The sequence below is a fragment of the Frankliniella occidentalis genome, unplaced genomic scaffold (assembly GCF_000697945.3).
Source record: "Frankliniella occidentalis isolate FOCC.00 unplaced genomic scaffold, Focc_3.1 Scaffold14, whole genome shotgun sequence".
Lineage (NCBI taxonomy): Eukaryota > Metazoa > Arthropoda > Insecta > Thysanoptera > Thripidae > Frankliniella > Frankliniella occidentalis.
The window spans coordinates 1,099,705-1,114,848 of NW_026267144.1; the positions used below are offsets into that span (position 1 = coordinate 1,099,705).

A 15,144-nucleotide genomic window follows, 5' to 3' on the forward strand; every position below is an offset into this window, starting at 1 on the left:
GGGGCGAGGGGGGCGGGGCGGGGCGGGGAGCAGGCGGGCACACGGCGTCAAACACCAGAGGGGGAAAAAAATATCTTCACACGTACAGAAACAAGCACTTCGCGTCCGAGCCCGTACATGCATTACGCTGGTGAGAGGACAACGATGACGAAGACGTCCGAAAAAAAAAGGAAAAAGGAAAAAAAAAGAGACAATTCTCTCCTCAGTCGCACTTCCTGGCCCCGGGGACGGGGTAATTAGTGGGCTGACAACGGAACCGGCGATACTCTCCGTGGAATACTATTTAAACTTATTAGCAATCTATCTATATTCATTACAAGGAAGTTTCCATACACAACATGTCAATTTTTGAAAACAAAAAAAATTAACCCCCAAAAAAACATGACTCTTTTTTTTTTTTTTCCTGGTAAGACAAATACAAGCTGGAGGCCTGAGGCCCATCCCTTTCACACAACTGTAGACCATGGCATGGTGCAGGTATGGGAAAAAGATAAGCCGTGGCTGATAAGAGGAAAGCAAAGCCTCAAGATAGCAAAGACCATTCCGAAATAAAAGCAGTCACCCTTTCTGCTCTGCGGTACAATTTACAATGATCTGACAATAGACACAACACAAAAGAGAGATGTTTGCAATACAATCTCCAACCAGAATTCTTGTTTGACTGTTGACAGAGCACACTGCACACTATTGACGAGTAAATATTGAAAGACAGATGTGGTTTTAACTACCTGTATGTAAGTGGAGGGGATAGAACTGTACCATATAAATTATAGCAGTTCGCATTGAGTATTTGATTCAACACTTGGCAGACGAGTATCTTGCGATGCAGAATACATTGCATTTGTCAAGTTGCGATTAATGTGATGTCAAAATACGCACATCAAATAGAAGGAGCAATTTAGTCCTGAGAGTCCTACCCAAAACAACAATGACAAAATTGGTAAAGAGAAAAAGGGCAATGAATGAAAAATATGATGACTGACCATTCAGAAATGGAAATAAGGGAAATAAGTACCTTTTCATCCATCACAACCTTTATGTCAAATGAGTTTGAGTTTGCAATTGAAATGAAACTGTCTCGGCAGGTTAAGAGCTTCGGAAGGTTTTTCTATGTGAAAGAGAATAAGGGCGGAAAACGAAATACAAACTATCGTACGCTATCAAAACGTTAAACACCTCCACTCCAGTTTTCACGAATTGCGGAAAGTCCTAGCAGAAATGGCCCGGCCCGCGATCCGGCTTGGTACTCACCCATTGTAACTCCTGTCTTCTACGTAAGATACAGCACTCGCAGTAAAAAAATCCAAACGGGCGTTGTCACCTTGATCTCATAGTCACTCCACACACAGTCAAAGGGCCTTAAATACTTAGAATTTACGTTAAAAAGACAAACAAATGCACTAGCGCTCAGGAGACACTGCGGACGGAGATGCCCCTTTTCGATCGAACGCGAATCACAATTCACAAGGGCGGAGGATGAAAATTGTAGTGGGGGAAAAAGTGGGAGGGGAAGAGGCTATCAAGATAAGCAGCGGCCGACCGGCTGATCTGTCGGCCACCGACCTACCGACAATGTTGCTCGTTCAAATAGGCCCACAATGAGAAGACATGAACATTTTCAGAAAGGACAATGTCAAGAGATCTGAATGTTGTACAAAAAATACTATATTTATAACTTTTTCACACTATAAAAGGCAGTTTAAAAAGGTCGGTCGACCGGCCGACGCTGCCAAACCTTTTCACCGCAGGCTAGTAAATTTTCAGAACGGTCCGTTCCGTCATCTTCTTCCCGTGTTCTTTTTGGAAACATCTTGCCAACGTTGTAAAACATCGATGAGATAGAGTCTTTTAGATTATTCGAAAATAAACGCGAGTAGACCGTTTAAAGAATCCACTGAGTGGGCTAAACAAGAAGTTTAGCAGTTAAGATTTTCAAGAAAATGTGTTGTCATGTTGTATAACGAGCATTTCATTAAGGACGCGTCATGTGTTATTTCGCAATTTCTCATCACCCCGAAAATGCTTGTTTATGTTTTGAATTTGTGTTCTGCTGACATTTTAACTTAGTTTTGAAGCCCTTACCTTTAATGAAATGGACAGCGACGATTCAGATTATTACGCCCCCGCCACAGCATTCCCAATAGAATCGTTAAAAGGTCAAAACATTGACTTAAATGTACCTCCTGCCAATGGTATGGAATACCTGCAGAGGGTTATGCTTGAAGCCAAACGATGTGAACAAATTGTATCTGTTCCTCCAAAGTTAAGCAAGAATTCTCAACCAGATATCGTTCAGGTAAAGTCAACATTTCTATCTCTGTGTCTTATTTTTGATTCGTAATTTTATCTCCGTCTTGCTCACACAAGATGTCACATTCTGTCGACAATCCCTTTGTTCAGCCAGAAATAAAATCAGTGTCACCGTTCGCTCCAAGTCTAGAATGGCAAGAAAAGCAAGTTTCTGACTTTTCAAATTTACGCCAGAAAATATCTCAAAGGAAGGCCAGCCGTCATCCTGGGCCTCAAATAACACTGGTGAGAACAGTAAATTAAATGGGATACATCCAAAATCGTCTCAGTTTTTAATTTTTGTTATGAATGACAACCAACTGAAACCAGCTGACCTCGTTCATACAATTTTTTACATTTTCCAGCCCTCTATTTCCGACAAGAAGGGATGGAAACAACTCTGTTTCGGGATTCAGTGTGATGAAGAGTGTGAAAACAGCAGCGGGAGTCCTCCCCTTCTTAGTATTTTAGTTAATATTGGTCAGGTAAGACTGTTGTGTTCATTATATTTTGTTTGCCACATTTGAATATTCCAAATCATATCATAGAAAATTCGTTTTCAGCCCATGGTTGACACGCTTCTTAATTGGCACAGTCAATGGCTGGAGGAGTGTAATCACATTACCCATCTCCATGGCCAGTGGATCTTTGCTTTGCTGTCGTGCTTGGAGTTGCCTTTGCATCCAGACACTTGTAGCACTTTACGATATATTGCTAGAATTTGTCAGCAAATACGAAATTCTATGGTAAGACTTGAAATTATGGTTTTTGACTTTATTATTTCACTGTTTACATTAGAAGTATCACATTAAATCTTTGATTCAGGTTGAACCAGAGGCAAGTCAATTAGCTGCTGTTAATTTGCTAATATGTTTAGTGGGGAGATATTTTAGTCAGTCTGATCTAGTTGATTAAACTGCAATTGATAATTGTTAAGATTTTAATTACTTTTACAACTAATGTTTAGCAAACAAATTCACAAATATAATTTTATTTTTATGAACCTATAGATGAATTGGATGCAAAAAAAAATGAAATAAAAAGTCTAAATGTGGAAAAAAACTAATCCCTCATTGTATTGAACCTTTCCTGGTATGTGCCAGGTGGCTGATTCACGCCGCGCACTTCTGTAGTTATGCTGTACCGCATGCACGAGTGCGGGCGGGTAGCCTACTCGCTCGGCTCGTAAGGCGCCGTGGACAGGGGCGATAGGCAAGCCCGCCCGCACTCATGCATGCGGTACAGTATACCTACAGAAGTGCGCGGCGTGAGTCAGCCACCCGGTATGACAGGATGCAACTCCACCCCCACCCAATTGATCCAGCATTGCAAAAAAATTGGCGGAGGGGGGGGTCACTTCAAGATTGCAAGTTCTTTCCTCCTGTGTTAAAAAAAGACAACAGTTTTAAGGCCGAATTGGTGAGCCTGAGTTTTGTCTGGTTTCAGAATGGGTGTTTAACAAAAACACAAATTAGCAGAATGCACACATGATGCAATATTTATTTGAGTAATAAAAAAGAGGTCTTTGGCTTCTCAATAATATAAAGTCTTGATCAAATAATGTGTGGGCAAGTTCATGAATGACACTAGTGTGTCAAGTACAGACAATTAGGTAGTAGAGGCAGTAGAGAGTAATCACCTTCAAGTTGAGAGATCAAAGATAGGGTGAAACATATCTTGATTTACAAAAAACTATGCATATTCGAATCATATGCACTGCAACATAAACCAACAGTACAAAGTCATATCTTACAAAAGGTCGAGAGATATTATTCCGTTAAGAAAATTTATCTCACATTAGTGTTTGTAAATAGAAAAACATTCAAGACATCACATTATAGTTAATAAAAAATGATCTATCTACAATAACACTAACAACATTTTCAAGACGTCATAAATAAATGATAATTTATAAGGGCTACAATGCCTATCACAAGATTCCTTAAGAGTAAAAGCTGCCACTGATGAGACTTACAGGATAAATTTTGAACAACAATCAAAATGTTTCAAAAAACAGTCATATAAAAAATTAAAATAAAGATTTTTAGGAAAAATAACAATATGCATTCTGACATGAAATGTTGTGAATAGCTAAAGAGGAGTTCAGAGAATTTGAAAGCTAGTGAAGCACACACATGTAATACGTAAGTAACATGAGTGCTGTACACGAAGTATGAAAATGCAAAATGGAGAAATACCTTTAACCACTTTAGAGTAATCAATGATGTAACATCAGTAATTCAATCCCTGTAAACTCTATCACAACTTAAACTTTTGTTTACTGATTTAGATTAAAAGGTTTAAGCTGTACTATTGACAGACAGGATATAAAAACAGAAGTCAGCACCAAAATTAAAACATAAGTGTTGTTCATTAAGTAGAAAAACAGATCAGTCAACAAAAGGTTTAACATCAGTTCAATTAAGTATGTGTACAACAACATTAAGCAGAGATTGTGAGCAATACAAATTTTTAAATCAGCTGTGACAATTTTTCCATGGAATAAAACAACATAATTTGCAATTTAAATACATAAACCATAATGGCAGATAAAATTTGAAAAAGAAAAATGGTAAAATTTGAAAAAGAAAAATGGTACAATAAGTCAGACTAAGAACTTTGTCATTAAACTGCTTGAACAATCTAGAATCAAATTCAAATTCCAACAATACATAATCACATTGAGCATGTGGTTGATTCCCATATAACTACTTGGCTCTACATACAAATTGATGCACTATAAAACAGACTATAAACAAAAGAACATTGATTCATTCCTAATCATTCCTAACTATACATATATGATACACTTCACACCAATGATGCAAAAATAGTTTCTCTAGAATAAAGAAAATTTCATACCATACAAGGTAAATAAATAGTATATACAATAAAATTACAAAATGCATCCCCCTGTGAAGACTTTGTAAAATGAGCATTTCTGTGAACTTTTTTGAGTCAGCACTTATCCTGAACATTGATAAGTCTTCATAAGGAATGCCAATCTATTTTTCAAAAGAAATTGTCATGAAAAATCTAATATACATACGAGTAAACTATGTAACCAATTTGTTTCGCCAATTATGAGGAAAAGACGAGTAGCGCCTTCATTCATCAAAGCTGGGGCAACACTTGAGTTGACTTGACTAATAACAGGACTGCCCAAGCACTGAGCAAAAAGACATTATCACAATGAACCATGACACTAAATTGTCAACTTGTATGCTAGAGGTAACTAAAGGCAACAACATTCTAATAGACAGAAATCTTAAACATTATTTATTTGAGGGTAAAGTTGGTTTTGAAGGTGGTACTCTAGGTTTGACTGCTGGCGGTGCTTTTGCTGAGCCTGTTTCAAACTTCTGTTGTAGTGATGCAACATTTGAAATTTTACTCGCAGCAGCTCTAGATTGTAAGGTTGTGGCATTTGACCCACTAACATCTAAACTTGGTTTTATAGCACTAATGGGTGGGCGGACGCTGGTTGATCTTAAACCAGTAGGCCCTTTACCAATTGGTTTAGATATTGTTGTAATTTGCTCAGAGGGTGTTTCACTGGGGAGTTGTACACCTTTCCCTACACTTGCAGGACTAATGACATCTGGTGAAGATGTATCAGCTGATGATGAACAGCTAGAAACTACATCAGGACTAGTACTTGTTAGTGAGGTCTTCTCTTTGGCTGTACTTTCATTAGACTCTTGAGAAGAATTTACATTACCAATCTTGACAGGCTTTTTGGTTAAAAGCTGAGGTTTTTGTGATGCAGGGGGAGGTGTAGGGGCAGAAATAGATGTTACATTTGGCCTGGAGAATGTGCTTGCCAAGGGGCCTCTTGTTCTGAGAGAAGTGCCATATGATTTATATGAATTTCCTGTAGAGGCAGTAGTTGTTGAGGTAGTAGTTGTTGTAATGGCTGCTGGTGCAGCTGTCAAGGGACTCTGAAGGGTATTGACAACACTACCAACCATCTTGAGTCCAGAATTTGTTACATTTGGACTTAAATAACCACTGCTAGAAGTTGAAGTAGAGTAGGGTGCCCTTAAGTAATTTGTTTCACTTTTTGATGGAACTATGCTTGGATCACTGTCTAGCTTTTCAGAGACAGTAGTGTCATCATCAGATTTCTTAGGGGGAATAGAAGATGACGAATAAATAGACTCAGTATTTCTTGCTTGAATAGCAGAAACAATTTCACCCAGGAGACCCATTGACTCACTACTACCTGCTGATTGAATAGTAGTTGGAGATGTAATAGGAGTCTTGTAAATGCTTGCTGTGGGTGAAATATATTCTGGAACATCATCACCAGTGGATGAGTCAGACTTTAATGCAAAGTTCACACGGTTCCGTCCACCATTTTCGGGTGACTCCTCAATAACTGCATAAATATTGTCCCCACTGGTTGGGCTACTTTCTTCATCAATATGCGCAAGTGGTACATCCCCGACGACATTCAGACAGTCGTCATATGAGTAATCAGATGGCAATTTATTCACCATGGCTTCTGGAGGGTTTTGATACCCTGGAAGTCCAATGATTCCTGTCTCTTTAGAAGTAAACTCTGGAAGAGGAGGTGGCCTTGGAGGTGGTGGTGAGGTAGGTCTGTGAAGATTACCAGATGCAACACTTGGAGGCCGTTTGCCAGGTTGTCTCATAGAACCAAAGGACTGAATAGAAGGTCGCTTGGAATTGGCTCCCGCGCGCATACTTTGGGCCCGCATTACAACAGGCTGATTGCCTTGAACTGGTACAGCATTGGGTATTTCAATTTCCTGTTGTGGTATTGGATTCGATATTTGCAGGGAGCGTAACTTATCTTTGCCAAGTAGCTTTCCTGCTTTCACATTTTGAGAATCTTCACGTTTTTCTTGAGTTCTGAATGATGTTGAAGGCCGCAACATTGATGCAAGTTTGGTTAGTGTAGGATACTGAGGCTGTTTAGAACTAATGGCTTTCTCAGTATTGATTGTTACATGTACATCTTGCACTGTAGATATTGCATGTGGATGTGACAGTTTGTCATCAGTAACTGGAACTGACGGAGCTGGTCGAATAGGAGCAGACGTAGAAGGTGCAGTATTCATATGAGAGCCATCAACTAAATCTCTGGCTGTAGAAGATGTAGTGGCATCTAATATAGGACTGCTGATCAGAGGTCGCCCTGAAGCTTGAGCATTTGCAGGTGGTAGGGCAGGAGCTATAGATGAGTTGTTAACAGAAGAAACTGCGCTGACTAAAGAGGCATTTGACCGCATCTTGTTAAGACCATGAGATTTAGAAGGAACTGGTCTGGATGGAGCGTTTAAGGATGCTGAAGGAAGAGATGGTGGTGCAGGAGCTTTGCGTAAACCTGATTGGGCAGGGGATGGTGGAGCTGGTTTGGTGGTGATTGGTGGAGCTGCAGCACCTTGAACTGGGTCTTCTGAATACCGGCCCATTGGAGTAATACTGAAACCTTTGAATTGTCCAATGAGACTGATCTGAAGGTTAGCCACAGGACTTCCATCATTACTTGAAGATGGTGAGTTAACTGGGGTTACAGCTCGCGGTAGCAAAGATGCATGAGTGCTATCAGAGATGGGGCTTGATACATCCCGCAAACCAGCAGATCCGTTTATTTTCGGTCCACCACTCCGATCTAAGCTGTGGAATGCTAAAGAATTACCTCTGCCAGTTCTGTTCTGACCACCAGGTTTTCTGCAACAAAAGAAAAATATTTTCAGTGTGTATTTTACTATCTCAACTCACAAAATGAAGAGTTAATTTTAAAAGTCAAGACAGTATTGTTTCATTAAAAAAAAAGAGGCGGGTGCATCATACCATGCATGTCATACCTGGTGGTGTTGCAGTCAGTGTTTTCCCATCACCATGTGTTAATATTAGTTAGAAACCATTATAAGAAAGACAGGCATATGTCCAGAAGCATGCACGTAAAACAACCTCAAAAACAAAATAACAAATAACAAAAAAGCTTCTCTAAAAAAGTCAGTTGATAAATAAATAGCTGCTGAGTTAATATCTGTGAAACAGTTTTATTAAACAAATCTACAAACCTAAATCACAAGTATGTATTCATGAGAAAACATGCCACATGCTTCACAATATTTAACAAAGATTATAGTAATAACTGACATAAGCTCAATCAATAACAAATCAAACAGTGGACAAAATGCAAGAACTTTGCAGTACAACAGCATGATGCTTGATCCAAGAAAAACTTAAAATGCTGGTGACAGCTTAATTCAGATGTGCATAAAAATGTCTTTATGATCAAAATAATGAAATAAAAACAAACAGAGAAACAGCACAACAACAAAAAAATCACAAAACCCAAAACATACTATACACAATAAAAAAAAAAAACAATAAATCTGTTATTTTCCATAAAGTAAACCTCAACAAGCATGTTTTGGCACAGTAAAACGCATTCTGATGTTAGCTTTGCGTCATTAAATGTTGCCAAAATACAATCGTTACTATAAAATGGAATTTGATTTGCTTGCTTTTTGATAAAACATTGTGTTGTCAAAATTAAATAAAGACAAGCAATGGATACAATCTAATCTAATAAGTTCCAAACAAGACAACATTTTCCTTTTTATAAATATAAGAGTTGAAAAATGTCTCTATGATTAAAGAGAGCACAGCCATCTTTTTATCACAATCACTAGACAAATCTAGATGGGAAAAATTTATGCCTAATATGTTACGTTGGTCTACTCCTAAGGAGTGATTTCCCAATAAACGGAAACACTAAATATAAATATCTGTTGTAATGACAGTTTTTGGCTTAATTTTTTTAGTCTTCCACAAATCATGTTCAACTTTGCGAAGTTTTTTGCGAAATGATAGTCTTATGTGACCATCTCTATTTTCAGGAGCCTTTGAATGCTTTGGTGCAACTTCAATAACCTCTGTGATAAGCTTAGAAGATGCAACACCATAAGAATCAACATTTGGAAATTTCTTTTTCTGACAACTGTGGAAATTTATGATTACTGCATCACAGTCAACAGCAATGTCATCATTATCATTTTTTTCTGCTGAAGTACTACATGAGGCTTTCATCAAATTCTCATCAGAGTGTAGGTCATAACTAGAAGAAACTATTTGATTGGCTGATAATTCTTTGTCTTGACATGAACCATCAGACTCTTGTCTTTTAGATAATACTTTTTGTGCATTCATACAAGACTCTAATTTAGATTCTTTGAACATTGTGCCACTGTTGGCAGGAACATTGACTAAACTAGAACTGCCAACCCCAAGAATTGAAGTCTGTCCCATAATTTTCATAACTTCAGGGTTTGTTGTAAAAACCAATTCTGATTTAACAATTTCTCTGCTAAATTTATGGCCAAGATTTGATTTTTTTTGCTTTACTTCTTTTCTTCTTCTCCAGAGAGAAGTTTGAATTTTACAATTCTTTAATGACTTATAGCTTTTAGATAAGGAATTCTCTTTAGAAATTATAGCCCCAGATATAGAAGGAATAGGAGCACTGACAATAGCATCAAATTGGGATGGATGGCTAACATTTAGAGTATCTGATTGCCTTGAGACAGAAAAATCCCTCTCTTTTGTAGGTTGATCATGCTTGCTGAGACTACTTGTTATTTGACTACCTTCAAAAGAGCATTTTGAAGGGGTCTGTGAGTGAAAGCAACCAGTGCAAAAAGATGATATATGTGGTTTAGTTACATGCCTGCAAGAGCCAGAGCAGCTCAGTTGTCTAGTCCACCTCCCAATGGACATGCAGCATGCAGAAGCAGATTTGGGTACATACGTTGTGTGGCGAGTTCCATTTACAGCAATATTGCTTGGTTTTTTCCACCAATGCTTAACAAGCGGTCGAGTGTAGTACATCAAGAGGGCCATCATAGCCACAAAAGGCACAATTCCCAGGAAAATTATATATAATGCAGTGACAAATTTTCGCCCAGCTGGAAGTAAAACATAGCATTATATCAATTTTTGAACCTTTTAAGGTTACCTTTTTATCTATACCTTACAAATCAATTCAAACCTACCGTTTGGATCAGTTGCAGGTCCACTGTCTTCACTTCCTCCTGTACCAGGATAGTCACAGAAAGGTGGAGCAAATCCTGGATTGCAATGGCAATGGCCTTTACTGTTGCATACACCATTGCCATTACAGTTCTGTGGACAGTCACCTACTACACTTCCTGCTCTCAACGAGCTAACAGCCATACATTTCTGATTCACACACATCTGCAAAAGAAAAGGAAATTCTAGTCCATCAAAGTTCTACTAAGAAGATAAAGGAGGCAACATTACAAATCGGAATTTAAGTTATGAACTTCACAACAAACCTTATCTTCACCACATTTAGATCCATCAGGTGCAAGTCCAGGATCAACTTCATTCAATCCCAAATCAACAATTGCTGTCCGGCAAGGAATAATACTGCCACCAGAATTAATAAATGAATGGGACAAAATTGATACTGATTCCATTCCAAATTCAAGTCTTTCATTAAGATGTTTGCAATGCAGCATGCCACAGTAAATATTGCTGTGAAAATAATACAACAGTTTTAATTTGGATTCTGAAATGCAAGAAAACAGCAATGAAGTTGTGAGCCAATCATCAATGGATTTGACACTTACTCATCTACACATTTAACATAGGACTGGTTCAGTCGGTTGAAACCGCAGTTTCCATGTCTTGTGCCTTTAATATTCATTTTATAGCATTGGGTGTCAGAACTTTTTCCTGATGGGCCCCAAAGTAACTTGCATTGGTCTGAACGTGTTCTGCACATTCCTTTGTAGCAGAATGCCTGCGGATAATTAGTTCATATGTATAAATTTGTAAAATATATTGAGATCTATACATAAGCTAAACAAACAAGTTAAAAGATATAGTAATTGTTTAGATAAAAATATTATATTACGGTACCTTGCCATGATTACACGATTCTCCGTCCATTTTAAACACATCTATAGGGCAATATTCACTTCTTCCAGTGCAAAATTCTGGTAAGTCACATTCTTGATCTGCACTACGGCAAACACTTCCTGCTGCTTTCGGGCGGCAGGTTCCAAAATCACAACACTCTCCTGTTGCACAGGAGGCGTTGGCATGTAACATACATGTTGTAGCATTGCAGCATGGATTTGTGCAATGACTCTCTAATCCACAGTCACATTGTTCTCCATGCTCAACAAATCCATTTCCACAAACAGGACTTCCAAATAACCTGCAAAAAAATACAATTATTTTTTTGAGACAAAATTCATTAACATCTTAAAATTTTTCAGAAATTAGTAATAGTTTGTTCAGGTACCAAAAACTTACTTTGTTGGTTTATTGTGAAGACAATAGTCCATCCCATGATGAAATGCAAGTAAAAGATACTTTTCACTACAACTACTCCACTGAGTGGGGCTCAGAGCGCTGGAACAAAACAAGAATCTAGGTATTCCAAAAGCAAACAAGAACCACTCACACAAATACAACAAAGTTTGCCTTGTGCTCACCTAGAAGATGGTGACATGATGCATCTTTCACTTGGACAGATACAATCACTTGAATCGTGTTCCATACCAAAGTTATGCCCCATTTCATGAGCCACAGTAGAGGCAACCAGACCAACAACATTACTGTGATCCATATTGACACCACCAGAGAATTCAAAGGTACAAATTGGCCCCTTTAATGCTTTCCCCAGAACTCCATTGTCAAATTGGATACGCCTGTGAAAAAAGATGTGATTAAACTTCAGCTTAAACAAATAAGGGAGGAAAAACCAATTAAAACTAATAAGCTTACGTTAAAAGTTGCGCGTTATCATTAGGATGTTCTTTCACAAGCCTCTCTCTTCTATAATGTAAGAAGTTTGTCAAGGTTGTGTCTCCATTTGAAACCAATGAAATATCATCATATTCAGACCAAACAACAACACCAATTAGTGCTATAAAAATATTTAAAGGCATGTAGAGCTAAAAGAACAGGGAAAAAAAGTTGTTTTTTTTTATTTATTATTTTTTTATTATTGTTTGCAATTAGTAGGAACAGTTACTTACAGCGTTTATAATGTTGGCAATGTCCTTGCAGTGCTGATAGACTTTTTCTTTACTAGAATCAAGTTCTAGGAACTCTTTGTGATCAACAACAAGCACCAACTCTACATATCTTGTCTTTTTGTTTGCATTGTAAGGGCCACGTATTTCAGTAATGCCATCATCAGCTTGAGAGTCTGCACTACGTTTCAACTGTAAAGACAATACATGTATTATATACTAAACCATTAAAAAGTACAACATGACAACCTTTAAATACATATTTTGTAATTTTTATAAATGACTCACCCTGTGCAACTGAGTAATGTGTTCATTCTGTAATACTTTGTGTGGAGTTCCTTCATAGCCTAAAGAAAAATTAAAAATTAAATAAAATGAATTTTGAGTGAGGCGCTTAAACTGAAGGGGGGGAAATGAGTGTTGATGACTTACCACATGTGTGATTAGTTTCAACAATATCTGAGTGTTTGTAATGATAAATTTCTCCAAGTTCTTTTTTATTGTGGGAGGCTTTTAGAAACTTTGAGGGACTAGGTTCCAAATAATGGAGTTCATTTCCATCAAACACTACTCCTCTAGAATTTTAGGAGAGAAAAAACACATGTTTCAACTTGAGACAAAAGTAAAAAGAAAAAGGACTGGGACAAAACGGTTGGAATAATGAATGCACACCTGAGACCATTGCATGTTGATACAGCAGCCCACGAATCTTGAATTCCTTTCAAATGCCCCTGATACTGACACAGATCTACTTCCTAAAATAAAATGCAGTGCATCAAGGCATGATCAAGGTGTATATCATTATAAAGAGAGGAACATTTACTGAATTTTTGACTTACCTCTGGCGTGGGTCTATGGATTTTGTTTGTCCCATTTTCTTGATGTTTTTGAAAATAATTTCCAGTCAATAGTTCCCTGAAGAAAAGTAATATGAGGTTATTTATTTTCTTCAACAACACAGCACAAATTCTGAAAGCTTCTAAACAAACAAACCTGTTTAACTTTAGTTCCAGGATGTGTTCCTCTCCTCCAAGATTTAGTTCTATCAGTAAGTCATGAAGGTGCTTATTTCCAGTCTGAAAATGCAATGCAACTGTTAACAGAGAACTTCAAAATTTGACGAAGCATACAGACCCAGACAAAAAGAAACTCTTTAGTTACCTCTTCTCTCGTTGTTGATATCTCTCTCTTGTCTCTGACATGATAATATGTTGGTTTGATGATTGTGTGTGTTCTGAAGTCTGGGGCAGGGTGAGCTGAGCCTGTCAACAACCAGAAAAACAACGTCATTAGTAAATAATTTGACCCGTGCGTAATCAAAGAGTAGTTAGCGCTGCCGCCGGGACGAATGAACCGCTGACATTTTTCGACCTTTCCCAAGGCTTTTCCCGCTCCAGGGTCAGGGAACGGGCGACCGTGCGTGAATGGGCGACAAAGCCGGACTCGGGTCGCCGCAGCAGGTCCTAAATAAATGGGAACACCCGCTCCCGCCGCTGCCGCTCTCCATTCCCAGAACACCACCCAACCAGCCCAGGGCCCAATCGCGAGATAAATCCGCGATGATGGGAATTAGCCGCCACCTTTCACCGGGTGACGACGCACGGAGGTCGACGGCAGATGAGACGGGCAGGTCACACATTCAAGCGCTCGTCGCCCATTCAGCCGTGACCGCCGCGCTACCTGAAGCTTCCCCGCCCCCATAGCGCCCAAAGCTGCCCGGCCAGGCTCAATGATAATCATGCGAAGACGGGATTGTCATATTAGTGCAAGAGGTACCCATAACAATCTTGCAAATCGTGATAAAAGCATGAAATTTGGCACATAGGTTCCAGAGACCATTTAGAAACTTTTGGTCCGCAGCCCATTTAGATGGCTGCGTGTGGAGCCGAGATATTGAACAGTTTTTGAACACCTTGTACAAAATGCCAATTTGGCTGTTCTAGCTATGAAAATCGGCGTAAACAGGCCTCTTTGCTAACGTTTCACATCGCGAGGATGTGTGGGTGGTCCACCGATGTGATACCCATGGTGAGAAAGCCCCTGTACCAAATCTGTTCAAGGTTTGAACCCTTTTGAACACTTTGCAAAAGTTATGCCAAAACGACAAGCAGGGTGTCGTTTCCGACTAATTATACCCCTCTGATTTCGATTCTGCCATCAGATATGCATTTCCGGACCTTAGTGACGCTTAACAAGTGCGCGGAAGGTATTGTACTGCTGGGTTGCCTACCCACCAGGCGCTCGGCAATTCTGTAAATTTGTGTTTTGGCCCAGAAAGACGTCTGAACGGGCTCTACACTTTAATGATCGTTTTGGAATTGCCTAAAGATTGTCTATTTAAAAAAAAACAGAGTAATCCCACTATGTTTAATAGCTCAAATCTCGTTCAAAGTACAAAATATTAGGTTTTTCCACGTTCAAATGCAGGAAAATTGCTTTATTTTATGGGTAGTGGGTTGCAAATATCATCATTCAATGCAGAATCACGCGGACTGAAAGAAAATATACGGGTTTGTCGTGTTAAGAGTGAAACAATAGTTGCCTGTGAAGAGAAACTGAGAAAAACTGAAATATCCCGACTTTTTTCGGTGTTCAAATTTTTGTTTTTGGCGTATTTTGATAAAACCAGCAGGTTTATGAAAAAAGTGACTTTTACAAACCAAGCAGGGCCCGGTATTCTCTATAAAATTGAATTTAAGAAAATTTCTGTATTTCATAATTTCCAGGCGCGAGAATAGTTCAAACGCCTCGATGAAGCAGTGCTTGAGTTCAAAGCCCCATGCTTGCTGCGGCCCCTAAGGGGTGA

General features: G+C 38.7%; 3 protein-coding genes across 6 annotated transcripts in view; 1 reads left to right on the forward strand and 2 right to left on the reverse strand.

Moving 5' to 3' along the window:
* LOC113203409 (actin-binding LIM protein 1) overlaps window positions 1-1,464 on the reverse strand; it is a 46,948-nt gene extending 45,484 nt beyond the window's left edge. For both annotated transcript variants that reach the window (XM_026418087.2, XM_026418086.2), the window contains exon 1: window positions 1,252-1,464. In XM_026418087.2, coding sequence (XP_026273872.1) covers window positions 1,252-1,255 — 4 coding nt within the window. In that variant the 5' untranslated portion in view covers window positions 1,256-1,464. The remainder of the gene's footprint in view (window positions 1-1,251) is intronic.
* A 445-nt stretch (window positions 1,465-1,909) lies between these two features.
* LOC113203472 (gem-associated protein 2) lies at window positions 1,910-3,355 on the forward strand. Of its 2 annotated transcripts, none has more exons than XM_026418183.2 (5): window positions 1,910-2,296; window positions 2,368-2,535; window positions 2,655-2,774; window positions 2,853-3,035; window positions 3,115-3,355. In XM_026418183.2, the coding sequence occupies exons 1-5, from the start codon at window positions 2,093-2,095 to the stop codon at window positions 3,202-3,204; spliced, it is 765 nt and encodes a 254-aa protein (XP_026273968.1). In that variant the 5' UTR covers window positions 1,910-2,092; the 3' UTR covers window positions 3,205-3,355. The 2 variants fall into 2 exon arrangements, with proteins under 2 accessions (XP_026273968.1, XP_026273970.1); XM_026418185.2 differs by having other exon boundaries at window positions 1,942-2,296; window positions 2,401-2,535.
* A 405-nt stretch (window positions 3,356-3,760) lies between these two features.
* Window positions 3,761-15,144, reverse strand: part of LOC113203407 (disintegrin and metalloproteinase domain-containing protein 12) — a 64,296-nt gene continuing 52,912 nt past the window's right edge. Inside the window, exons 2-17 of one of the 2 annotated variants that reach the window (XM_026418079.2) lie at window positions 13,500-13,600; window positions 13,332-13,414; window positions 13,178-13,253; window positions 13,011-13,093; window positions 12,771-12,913; window positions 12,627-12,685; window positions 12,342-12,530; window positions 12,088-12,257; window positions 11,796-12,011; window positions 11,614-11,712; window positions 11,215-11,515; window positions 10,923-11,095; window positions 10,626-10,827; window positions 10,323-10,524; window positions 9,998-10,235; window positions 3,761-7,989 (exon numbers count right to left, since the gene is read on the reverse strand). In XM_026418079.2, coding sequence (XP_026273864.1) covers window positions 5,565-7,989; window positions 9,998-10,235; window positions 10,323-10,524; window positions 10,626-10,827; window positions 10,923-11,095; window positions 11,215-11,515; window positions 11,614-11,712; window positions 11,796-12,011; window positions 12,088-12,257; window positions 12,342-12,530; window positions 12,627-12,685; window positions 12,771-12,913; window positions 13,011-13,093; window positions 13,178-13,253; window positions 13,332-13,414; window positions 13,500-13,600 — 4,760 coding nt within the window. In that variant the 3' untranslated portion in view covers window positions 3,761-5,564. The remainder of the gene's footprint in view (window positions 7,990-9,997; window positions 10,236-10,322; window positions 10,525-10,625; window positions 10,828-10,922; window positions 11,096-11,214; window positions 11,516-11,613; window positions 11,713-11,795; window positions 12,012-12,087; window positions 12,258-12,341; window positions 12,531-12,626; window positions 12,686-12,770; window positions 12,914-13,010; window positions 13,094-13,177; window positions 13,254-13,331; window positions 13,415-13,499; window positions 13,601-15,144) is intronic. The other variant, XM_026418081.2, reaches the window with a different exon arrangement.

Coding starts and splice junctions, on each gene's coding strand:
- LOC113203472 (XM_026418183.2), top strand. CDS start 2,093: ATGGACAGCGACGATTCAGATTATTACGCCCCCGCCACAGCATTCCCA. Junction 2,297..2,367: donor CTCAACCAGATATCGTTCAG/GTAAAGTCAACA, acceptor TGCTCACACAAG/ATGTCACATTCTGTCGACAA. Junction 2,536..2,654: donor CTGGGCCTCAAATAACACTG/GTGAGAACAGTA, acceptor TACATTTTCCAG/CCCTCTATTTCCGACAAGAA.